We start from the raw sequence: 12,500 nt of genomic DNA, 5'->3' as shown, positions 1-12,500 counted from the left end.
GTGCCAGCTCATCATTCACCACCAACTCTCTTTCTGCTGAGCACTTGGAGAAGTGTATATGTGTGTGTGTGTGTGTGTGTGTGTGTGTGTGTGTGTGTGTGTGTGTGTGTGTGTGTGTGTGTGTGTGTATGTGTGTGTGTGTGTGTCTGTTGAGTTAAAAGGCGCATTTCTTCTCTAACTATTGCTTCTCCATCCATCATCCTGACAGGAACCTTCTGACCTTGAATGACTGGAATATCACTTATTTTAAACAAAAAAAAATGTGTATCAGCCAAAATGACAAGGCTTCAGGAATTAAAGGGGAACCCGCTCTATAGTCCGTGAGCACCCAGTGAAAAAAAAGGCATCGCTGTTTTTCTGTTAGGAAACCTACTCAACCCGATAAAAGAAATGGAGTAACAATTTTCCCGACAGCAATTTTAATACGTAATCTTATTGATCACATAGCAAGTAATCTACAGCTCCTGATAACCTGATAATCTTCCTTATTCTGGCTTGGAGTGAGATTTAAGCAATGATTTATACTAATAATGATTTATGTTTTTCCAGATTGAGATATTGGTTTAAGATGATGACTACCACTTGTGATGACTTAGTCTAAATATTGTATGTCAGTCAAAGTATATGCTCCAAATGTGTAAATTATATTGAAATGTTGTTAAAACATTTTTTTTTAAAGTGCCATAATTCACACACAGTGCAAGCATGACAAACGCATATACCTACAATACAGTATAACTGCATTCCAGCCCCTTTCTCCCATGCCTCGCCTTACTCAACTTCTTCATATGTCACGTTTCTCTCTCGCTCTCTCTCTGCCATCCTCTCTCACCCACTGTTGGTTGTGCACTTCTGCTTCTCTGCCTGATTATTTGTTATTATTGGTTTCCGACAGAAGAAACGTGTCACAAACGTAGAATGTAAACCTGGGTGGAATCATTTCATTTAACTTTATACTATGCGACAAATACAAAAATTAAACTAAATTACAGCACACATTTAGTGACTTGTGTCTTCCTTTTTCTCTCTGACAGAAAGACAGAAGCTAACAGCACCGGCAGATAACTAGCTGGCCAGCTAATAGAGACAAAGAGAGACAGAAGGAGAGGTGGAGTTCAGACCACAGAAATGCAGAGGCTGAATCTGTGGAGCTATTCAGCAATGCTCGTCACACCCTCAGAAACAGCTAGGAGCCCATCTGCAAGATCCCGCTCCTGTTAACTCTAAAATGTGATTCATTTGTACATTGTGTTATGAAACTAATTTTGCTACAGCTTGTCTTATCCTTTGCAGAACAATATGAGTATTTTAACACTCATTGAATTGTTGAGGATTTCTTGTGCACAATCTATTGATTACTGTTTTGCCAATGTTCTGTTGAATAACTTTCTTACTGTAAGCTTTGAAATTACGTCCAAGCAGAGCTGCAGAGCAGCCTTAATCAGTTATGATTTCCCAGCAAATAAAAGCATAATCTGGCAGGAATGGACAATTACAGTCTGATATGACATAAGAAGAACTTGGCTATTGGATTCAAACTCATTTTAGCTGGTATGTATGCTCTAGCCATGATGTGTGTGTGTGTGTGTGTGTGTGTGTGTGTGTGTGTGTGTGTGTGTGTGTGTGTTTGTGTGTGTTTGTGTGTGGTTTCTTTGGTGTTTTGCTTGCCTTGAGTTCGTCAGTAATTGCAGAGTGTAAACAGAATGCAAAGAAATGAGCACACAGCCAGTGGTGGCAGAGAGAAAAAACACATTTTTGAGGTCCACAGAGAAATAGCTTTAACTTGCCGCTGCAGCAACATAAAACGGCAAACAACACACACTAAAACAGTATCTCAGTTTTTTTGCTCGTCCGTATTTCCTATTGGCCTGTAGGCCGCCACATATATTTGCATCTGTTTTGAGAAATGTCCTCATTCTCTGTCCAGGTAAAATCTGCCCATAGAGCACCTGTAAAGTTCCCTAATTAAAATATTATATCTCGGCTCCGAAGAGTCTTGTCAGTAATGTGAGGCTGTCAGACATTTAGCAGAGAAATCATTGCACCCAGCCGCTGGTTGCCAATAGCTACAGTTAGGCCCGGATTAACACGGTGTGGTTCTCCACACTTAAAGTGACCCCTCCTCCCACTTCACACGTAAAACAGTACGGGGTATAAAGACCATAGATTGGCAGTTTTGCCTCAATCAAGTATTTTTTTTTCTTCAAATGTCACATTTAATTTTACATTAACTTGCCTGTAATGTGTTTTAGTCAGGTAGGATCCTTTATTTTTTACTTTGAAGTATGTTCTCTTGAAAAGCACACGTAAATAAAATGTATTGTTATAGATGCATTACTATATTGACCTGCAGCAGAGGGACAGAATTACAATGAGGGGATTCCTTTTCCTTTATTATTACTATTTTCTTTTTACAAAAAAGACTATTATTAGATTTTGCTGAGAAAGGGCAGCGGATGTTTTCAGAAGGCTACACTGCTTAAATAAGGGAACACAATGTACATATGTGAGCAATGTTTATAAATTGATTTATAAAATGTTATCCTCTCCTGTAAAGCTACAGTTGGTAACTTTCGGAAAAATATTTCTTTTGTCATATTTGCTCAAACTGTCACTATTTTCTTTCAGGTGATCTGATAAAAAAAAAACACCAGGAAGTTCCTTTCTCTTTTCCTGGTGTTCCTAAAGGCACAGGGAAATCAACCAATCAGAAACGAAGAGTCTCTGAACCGCCTCATGTCCTACTTTAAGGATATTAGAGCTGCAAAGATTAATTGATTAGTTAAATTAATCACCAACTATTTTGATAATCAATAGATTGATTTGAGTAATGTTTTCTAAAAAGAAAGCAAAAAATGATCTCATTCAAAGCTTCTTAAATGTGAATATTTTTGTTATTTTCTTCTCTCCTCTGTTACAGTGAACTAAATATCTTTGAGTTGTGGACAAAACAGGACATTTGGGGACATCATCTTGGTCTTTTGAAAACACTGATAAAAATGTTTCACATGTGCGCCTGCTCTACCACTGAACCAACCTGGCCACAAAATAGTGAGGTGCAGAGTCCGAGGGTTTGAATCTGACTTATTCCAATTTTCTGCATGTCTTCCCCCTCTTTCTCACCTATCTGTCCTGTCAAAAATGGAAGGCCCAAAAGCCCCAAAAATAAAACAAAGTTTCACTATATTCTGACATTGTATAGACCAAAACAACTAATCCATTAAGAGAATCTAGAATTTCTTTTTTTACAGATTAGCCAACAATGAAAATAATTGTTAGTTGCAGCCCTACAGGATGTAGAGACACTTACAGCAAATATGCACGTTTTGGGACACAACTTAGCATTGGAATGGACATTATTTGTGACTAGGAAAACTTAACAACACTGTTGACCTGCCATCTCCCCCAAAAGTTCTGTTGCCAAAAAAGGCAAATGGTCTAGAACCGCCACAGGATTACGCTACCAGCAGGAGACACAGAGTTTTCTATATTTTTTTCTGATAGCCTCCGGGAGGAAACACGAGATCAGTCCAATGAAAGAGGACCTTCAATAAATGCCTCTTTCTGTCTTTCCTGTCTTTCTGTTCCCCTCATCTGGGCTGCTCAAACCCCTCTGCCCTGCCTATCTCTCTAATTTGGGCAGGACCAAAGCTGTGGTGGGTCCTGATGATGTGTGTGTGTGTGTGTGTGTGTGTGTGTGTGTGTGTGTGTGTGTGTGTGTGTGTGTGTGTGTGTGTGTGTGTGTGTGTGTGTGTGTGTGTGTGGTGGGTGGTGTGGGTGGGTGTGTGTGTTCACAAACTAGCTATGAAATGGTTACATCTTGCTGTTTCTGTCTCTCACGCCATAAATGCATTTAACAAGCAGGAGCAGATTAGATCATTAATTCATTACAAGTGCATGCATTTTCATAAACAGGCCTACATACACACACACACACACACACACACACAAATCGTGACAAATAAAAATACTGACAACTTCCTGTGGTCACACAGAAAATAATGGACAAACACAAGAATGCACATACTTAAATTAAACAGGTGGACACACACACACACACACACACACACACACACACACCACACCACACACACACACACACACACACACAGACACACAGGGTGGTTTAGTGCATGACAGTGTGATTAATGTTGAGAAATGAAGGACACAGACCCTGTTCTTTTCTGCTGGCTGTCTGTCTGTCATCAGTCCCAGATTTTAGAAACCACAGGGTCCTAAAAAATAAACAATTTGGAGTTGATTCGTAACTTCGTCATCTTGGGAAGGATTCCATTGATCTCCCCAAAGCCTTGCTGGGAAAGTGAGTTTGTCTCAAGTAGTAAAATGTTCGGTGTGTGTGTTTAAAATTCAAAGTGACAGCGTATACATTTGTGAATCAGAACGTGTGTACATGTAAGACACTGCAAGCAAACTTGTACATGATGATAATTCAATAAACAAATCACAATTTAAGAACAGATCTCAAGCAATTAAAACTTCTGGAGTGTGTGTTTTACAAATGCTGATGTTTTATGGGTTGATCAAATTGAAGTTGCTTTCCCTTCAGAGGCTTTTGGTACACCTGACAAAACTGGGTCAAACTGAGTCATTCAAAAGTTTAATAATATCAAATCAAATACATTATCAGATTAGATTTATTGCCAAACTGACCATGCACTAAACCTATGATTCAAACTGTAAACATATCATTTAAATGACAATATTGTATAATCACACAACCACACATCACACAACCCTAAGCCACCCCAAGCACTAAGCAAAGAAAAACCGGACTGGAAATTTGACTGTGATAAAATGTGTTTCATCTTCCCTAAACACCATTCAATATAGTTTTACAGATGGCGAATTATGGCAAATGCAGAACCATTTTAGGGCAAAATATTTTGCTAAAGGATTTAGCATTAATCTCTAAAACAAAGTATCTACAAGTTTATTTACTTTAGATTTTAGAGTGTTGGTATGGTTTGTAAGCAAGACAGTAAAACTGTACTATTAGAAAGCTGTTTTGATAATGCGTGCTTGCTCTATGAATTTGTAAATCAAAATACTATTTGCAAATTTCCAGTTGGGTAGCCTAGCAAAGCCCACAAACACGACATATCACTTTGCTCACTGTGGTCTGCCAGGAAAGGACTCATTTCAAATCAACTGAACATTACTCAGACAAACATGAGCCCTAATTTCTACACAAGGGCCGCATGAATGAGCTACCTGCTTGAATGTCTGTTGTCTTTGCCTCCCATTTTCAAACTGAAAAAAAACAAAGAAATCATAGCATCTTTTGTGGAAATTTCTGAAATTTGGGGTTTAAAAAAAGTCAAAAATGCATGCTGAATCATGCTTTACTTTTCATTTACAGTGGTTACTTCACACAGTCATTTTACAGAAGGTGACATTTTTGTATTTGATGACCTCCAGTGTACTCGCGGTGTGGCCAATGAATCATCACTGTAGGGTGCAATGGAGCACACCAAACAGTGAGTATGTTTACGTGCACACAATTATTTCACTATTTTTCATAACATAATTCCACTATTTTTCAAAATATGACAATTTTACCAATTTGATACGGGTCATTATTCCATATTCTGTTTGGATGTTCTGAATAAGGCATTCTTTGAACATGTATACATAAGATTCTGAATATGTGTCTCAATAAGGTTTTTTTGCTGCCTGTTTATGGCGTACAGTCAACTCTGTGTGTTGCTATGGTTGTTGTTCCTCCGGTGGAAATCTGAAATCCTATGTAAACGGGTATGTCAGTGGAATATTCACATTCATTAGCCATGTGAACAGCTTTAACAGCGGAATATTGTCTTTTTACAGAATTAGGGCTAAAACTGGAAAAAGATGTGCATGTATACTTAGTCACTGATGATGGTTGGTGGTCAGAGGTCCAACAGACATAAAGTGAAACAATGTGTTTCAATATGGTGTTAAGTTTACTCTTAAAGTAGTGGTTGATGAGAGTCAGGAGGGTGGAAGGTCCTATGTAAACCCCAGTATAAAGGTAGAACACATTTTGTCTTTACAGTTGGAGCTACACTGTCCAGTAACAGTCCACTTGTCTTTATGATGGCAGACCAGCATCGGCCCTCTATCTACAGCAGCATCACAGGGCCCTCTCACCTCCAGATCCTCTCTGTGTGATCGGTCTCTGTCTTCAAAGTCTCTGGTTCTGCGTCGCGCCTCTTCGAACGCTGCCTGGGCCAAAGCATCCTCCTGCTGCACACGCGCACGCACACACACACGCACACACAAAACACACAACACACACACACACACACACACACACACACACACACACACACACACACACACACACACACACACACACAGTGAAAGTGAGGTTAGTTTACACAAGACAGAGACAGAGATATGGCTTCTAAGTCCAACGGAGTTCTGTGTGCACACATTAGAATGCATCACTCTGTCTGTATACATGTGTTGTGTTACCTGCGCTCTCTCTTCATCGTACTCCAGCAATCCCATCCCATCCAGCCTCTGTAGGTCGATCCAGCCTTTCCAGATCACACACACCCCGTTCAAGATCATGGGAGCCTTTAAATAGACCTGGAAAGAGAGAGAGAGAGAGGAGAGAGAGAGAGAGATAGATTAATGCCAGCAGCAACAATGAAGTGAATATTCAGTCCAGTTTAAGCATTCGTTCAGTATTTTGTTGCGTCACAGAAACATGTGTCCTGTGTGAGACCTGACAATTGTTGTGTTAAGTTCCTCTGCCGGTAATGTTTAAAACTCTCTGACGATCAGGAACTCTAAGGCTAAGCTACATGGAAAATAAGAAGGATCAACAAAAAACAAGAAGACTTAGATCTGATGCTTTTCCACAAGCATACAAAATTGATTCTTGGTTTCTCATGACTCAAAAAACGATTTTGTACATTTTTTAGGAAGGAGCAGCATCTTAATATAACCTGGAGTTACGGTCAAACTTGCAATTCTTAAATCTGGAACAGTCAGCTGTTTTCTTTCCCCCAGAATAATAAAAAGCTCTGTTAGTGAAATGAAGGCCTCTCCTTCCTCCCCCAGCTATTACTGCTGGGAAAGAGGAAAAACCACCAACTATGTCTGAACCTTCCCAGTACAGTTGAGTGTTAGACTAGTAAATCACAAAATAAATACAAGCCAAAAAACATTTTCATTTTTGTGCATGTGTTCATTTGCCTTTTTTGCCATTGCCCAGGGTCTGCAACTTACTCAATGGCTTTATTCATACACAGGCAAGTAAAATATGACTGGTATTTTATCGTGGGATAATGACCTTATTTATTTATTGAAAGTAAATGTAATTTTACTTCAGTTCTCACGTGTCTTTAGTTTAGCCTGATAATAACAACATAAGTACAAAACAACATACCAGTAGACTGTTCACAGATCATTATGTCTGTCTTGAGAGACCTTGTGGTGTCTATTTTGTCTGGGAGAGGGACAGCAGGATGGTGGGGGAAATAGGAAGATGGTGCAAAATGCCAGAGCTTTAAGAATTTGATGTGAGAACTTCTTCAAAATTTGGAACTGTCTGATGTTAAATACAGTCTTTCTCAATCACTTTTGCACAATCGTCTAATTATATGAACATTAGGTCAGTTGTTCACATGACTAGTCATTTGTCATTGCTTTGGCACAAGATGCATTTAGTAAGCCTTGCAGCTCAAAATAATTTGCATTCATTTGCTATTAAATCATTGCATTATTAAATGTAACTACGCACGTTCATTGTAAATAATCCCTACATGCAAAATGAAGCAACCAACAATCACAATAACCTATCATGTATATATTTGGTACATAACAGGTATTTGGTTTTGTTGTAAAAGTTGTCAGATGAATAGAATGAGACTATATAGGGAACAATTCAATGTCCTTACTATTTAGAGCAACCAAACACAGACAGGTGACAGGTGAGGATGTCACAGCATGTTGTTGGGGGGGGGGGGGGGGGGGGAGTTGCGTCATGCCAAATAATTTTCCCTTGTTGCATTGCAAGGGAGGATATCAGGTGTGATGTTAATAAAATGTTGTGGCTTGACAGAGAAAAGATTGGATGACCCTTAAGTAGAGCCTGCCTGATTTATCAGCAGGCTGATATTAGGCATTTTCCAAACTTTCGGTATCGGCATTTATAATGGCCGATAAATAAATATTTTTAAAAATAAATACTAAAAACGGACGAAACATCCTTCAAAAATGAGTGTTGGCGTTGAATAGTTTGTCCACCAGAGGGCACTCTACACTTGTGTGTAGAACGCCATCAAGCCTAAGCCAGCTGAGAGTGAACGAGTTATCCATGACTGAGATCATCTGTAAAGTGTACATCAAACTGTAAAGGGTGTTCATGGTAAGTTGCCAACTGTCATGAGACATTAAAAGAACATCCCCATCAGTTCTCTTAACTCAAATAAGCATGACAAAATTTGTGTCCAGTTTTGCCGCTGTTCCATGAAAGCTAAGAGTGAAACGCTGTTACAGTGTAGTTGACTGACTCTCGGTTTAACTCTTGACAATGTGAAGTGTGAAGATGTATTTCTTTAATAGCGTGACAGTTACAGCAATAAGACGTATCATGTCTCCCCGGCCCTTTATTTTGAAAAAGTATACTTTACAATAGTTTGCAGTATGACGTTATCCATTGCTAAATTATAGCTTATCTTTAGCTAACCACAAAGCTAATTAATACCATGTCTATCAGTGGAAGACTGCTAACATTAATGAACTTGAAACCTCAACAAACTTATTCTGCCTAAATAAACTACTGATTACTGTATTTATAACTAGCATATATATAGTTACAGTCCCTGCATTGTAAAACCTAAGTTAGGCATGCAAGGAGTAATCATTTATACATAGAGAAAAAGTATCAAACATAGCCTGTGCGTAAAAGCTAGCTTTTCTTTTACACGTGTGTAGGGCTGTTGCTATGAATTCCAAAAGTCAATAATAATTCTAATAGTAAAAAAAAAAAAAATACATTAGCTAATATCCCTCTTCTCATGTCACGTCTGATGAATAATAAGTTACGGGAGTGAGAAACACAAGGCATTGTGAGCTAATGTTATGTATCGAGTAATGCTAGTACAGGGGGATATTGGAAGAAGGATTGGCAATAGTTTTAAATTTACTTTAAAATCAACATCCACTGAGCCAAAGTGCTTATGTCATCAATAGTTAGCTTGTTCTAGTTTCCTAACTGTGTCGCAAGTTATAGGAGCTTAGCTAGGAGCTTCATGTAGAAAGCTAACGTTAATGTTAGCTAACCTACAGCTGTCAGAGCGTTGACTTCATATATTTCCTACTAACAGCTGTATTCTCAGTATCGTGACAATATGCAAGAAACAGGTTGCTTTTAAATCACTTAAATAGTAGTGGCAGCACCATTTGGCTTAGTTATCAGTGCCGTAGCATCGTGGCTAACACTACTGTTGGTCACTATTGTTATAGTTTATGACACAATGTTTCGGCTGTGCTTTCTAACGTGATGTCAGTGTGCTAAACCAGCACCAGTAGCCTTTACAAAAGACTTTCAATACAAGTGTTAGATGTTTCATTACAGTTTGTTGATTTGTGTAGCTGTGTGCTCGTGGTGGAAAACACTATAAACAGAGAGCGGCGTGCCAAAACTGGATGTGTCATGACGTAGGTCTCCTTCAAGGCCAGGCTGATGTTGGAAGTCCCTCTAGTGAACGTGTAACAACAACCACATGCTTATAGTGGCATTGACAATGCATAAGCCAGAGCAGTAGTACATATTTATAACAGGCTGCGTATGAGCACTACATAGTCAAATATTATTTGAATATTTAAAAGATTAAATGAAATTCAAATGGTATTATAGAGGAAGACTGACAGCTCTAGATGTGTGTGAAATCCAATGACATGACATGTCGTTTATCTGCAGCATTAACAAGTCACATAATGGATTTAGTGCATTACTGAGTAGTAGATTTTAGAGGGCAGGTGGCAAATGACGATTGAAAATGGTTTGTTGGAGCTTGATGGAAATAATTGAAAGAGTGCAGGTAAAGGGATAAGCAAGTTGACATTGTAATTATAAGGTAGTTTAGGCCAATAAGGACTTGTACCAGATTATACACCAAAAACAGTGTATGTTCCTCTTTTTATTATAAACTGCATTATCATATTATTTTAGTGAGGACTCATAAATAACTGCAAATAACTAATGTTAGGGAAATTGCATGTATGGATTTTTTTCAAAAAATATACTGTATATGTGCCGATATATAGGAATATCAGATTTTAAATCACCAAATATTTGTATTGTATCGGCCTTAAAAATCCTTTATCGGTTGGGCTCTATCATTGAGGTTGGTACATTTGCAGCGTGTTTTCTTTTTTCTTGCACATCTTGTACAACAGTTCTTGATAATTTTTCTGTTTTATATCTTTTTTTCTGTTCAAGCTTCCTTTGTGTACTTGTGGTTGTCTGGTGTTTACATATAATGATAAAGTATAGTCTGTGCAATGGCGGACACCAATACTATTCAGCTGCCTAAATATACAATGTTAGCAACTGGACGATATTACAGAGAATAACTGCTAGAGTCATTTGACAAGATGTCTTTGAATTTTGACTGTCTTGGTGTAAGCAATGACAAAGGAACCTTTTACTTTGTGGCAATCGTTTACTCATTCATGGATTTATTTACATTTCAAGAAGGAATTATTTATTTTGATTAAGTTGTCACATTTTGTGATCACATATAGATTGATGTGCTGAATGTACCACATGGTGTGATGATTGTACATGGAAGTTTTGGCAATTGAAAGTTTGTTTCAGTAAATGTGCCAAAGCAATTGAGAAAAACATGCAGCTATTTAAGTAACATTCTGTCTTCATACAAATATCCATACAATTCACTCCAAACAGCTTATTTTTTTGTGAAAAGTACGCGTTGGAACGCTAAAGAGACAGATATGTTCCTCAGAAGTTGGTGGAAACCAAAACGGAGTTTAAAGACGAGTGACTATTGGACATTTGTCAGGGGGCCAGACAACACAGACAAACAGACAATTTGTTTTTCCCAGGGTAGAATATTTTTAGGTGGTATTTTTATCTGAGTAAACAAGTATTAAGGAATAAATTTACAAAATCAAACGCTCCCTCCCCCCAAACCCACACATACACACAGATGACTGGATTTTCTGTGTGACACTGGGCAAGCTCCAAGTTCCTGCATTTTTACTCAGGCTATTTTTGGACAGCCTCTCACAGGGACCTCTTTTACCACAACTACCCACAGTGCACCGGGGTTTCAGGGGAGACCGCACTCCAAGAGACTGTGGGTTTTTGTGTTTATTCGAGTGAATGTTTTTCTGTGTGTGTGTGTGTGTGTGTGTTTGTGAGAAAAGTGTGAGAGAGAGATGGCTTCCACATATGTAGGCCTGCATGGTGCTTTTAAAAGAAAACTTCAATTGCCTTGACAGGGAAAACGTGTGTTGGTGTTGTGTGTGTGTGGTGTGTTGTGTGTGTGTGTGTGTGTGTGTGTGTGTGTGTGTGTGTGGTGTGTGGTGTGTGTGTGTGAGGGGAAAATATGTAAAAACGGCCCAACCACAGACTTCCTCTGAGAAACAACCATTTCAACCCCCACATCCATTTGCTAACACACACACACACACACACACACACACACACACACACACCCCACACACACACACCCCACACACACACACACACACACACACACACACACACACACGAAGAAGGAGAACTCTCACACACTGCAGCACCACTGTGACTATGAAAAGGAAGCAACATGAAATGCAGTGGAGATTCAGACTTACTCTAAAACCAACTGCAAGTTTTGTAAAGCAGAGCTTGACTAGGTCTCAGGGACCATGTGGGAGAGTGTGTGTTCTACTGTTTTGCATTTACCTGCCTATGCTACAAATGTGTACAGGCAACTCTGTATTGGCAGTCATTCTGTAGAAGTTAAAACCATCTGGACAAAAATATACTAGTACCACTCCACTATTTATTATGACAGCTGTAGCTAAGAGTTTGCAGATTACGACCTGAAACACTTCTCCAGATAAATGTGTACATTAAAAACATATGGTAATCTTACAAAATATTATGATGCATTGTCAACATCTATATGTTAATAGTATGTGTGATATTTTCCCTGTGTTTTCCTGTCTAGATTCAGTGTTGCTCACTAAAAAAACACTGTTACCTTTTTGTTTCTACTACCATCTCCCATAAAAGTGTTTACTTCAAAGTCCATTGCACATTTTTATACTTTCAATACATGCTAAATTGATAAAAAACAACAACTGAAAACAACTAAGTGGGGATAGACAAACGTTATACAAATATAACCTGCCTATTGTTAGTTTGTGTTTCCTTGAGCGTCAACAAATGTGCTGAATGCATTTAATTCCTCATGAAACGTTTGCAAAGCAGTTTTGGGGTATTTTAATCCACCACTGTTTTACATCCA

At 38.5% G+C, this 12,500-nt stretch overlaps 1 protein-coding gene across 4 annotated transcripts in view; it reads right to left on the bottom strand.

The window, feature by feature from the left end:
* cbfb (core-binding factor subunit beta) overlaps nucleotides 1–12,500 on the bottom strand; it is a 45,458-nt gene that overhangs the window by 8,183 nt on the left and 24,775 nt on the right. For 2 of the 4 annotated variants that reach the window (XM_032524174.1, XM_032524175.1), the window contains exons 4-6: nucleotides 6,478–6,594; nucleotides 6,151–6,246; nucleotides 4,174–4,235 (exon numbers count right to left, since the gene is read on the bottom strand). In XM_032524174.1, coding sequence (XP_032380065.1) covers nucleotides 4,206–4,235; nucleotides 6,151–6,246; nucleotides 6,478–6,594 — 243 coding nt within the window. In that variant the 3' untranslated portion in view covers nucleotides 4,174–4,205. The remainder of the gene's footprint in view (nucleotides 1–4,173; nucleotides 4,236–6,150; nucleotides 6,247–6,477; nucleotides 6,595–12,500) is intronic. The other 2 variants (XM_032524172.1, XM_032524173.1) reach the window with 1 other exon arrangement.

Source organism: Etheostoma spectabile, chromosome 8, assembly GCF_008692095.1.
Source record: "Etheostoma spectabile isolate EspeVRDwgs_2016 chromosome 8, UIUC_Espe_1.0, whole genome shotgun sequence".
NCBI classification, from domain to species: domain Eukaryota; kingdom Metazoa; phylum Chordata; class Actinopteri; order Perciformes; family Percidae; genus Etheostoma; species Etheostoma spectabile.
Note: the sequence above shows the minus strand (reverse complement) of the source record. Positions and strands in the feature narration are given on the sequence as shown.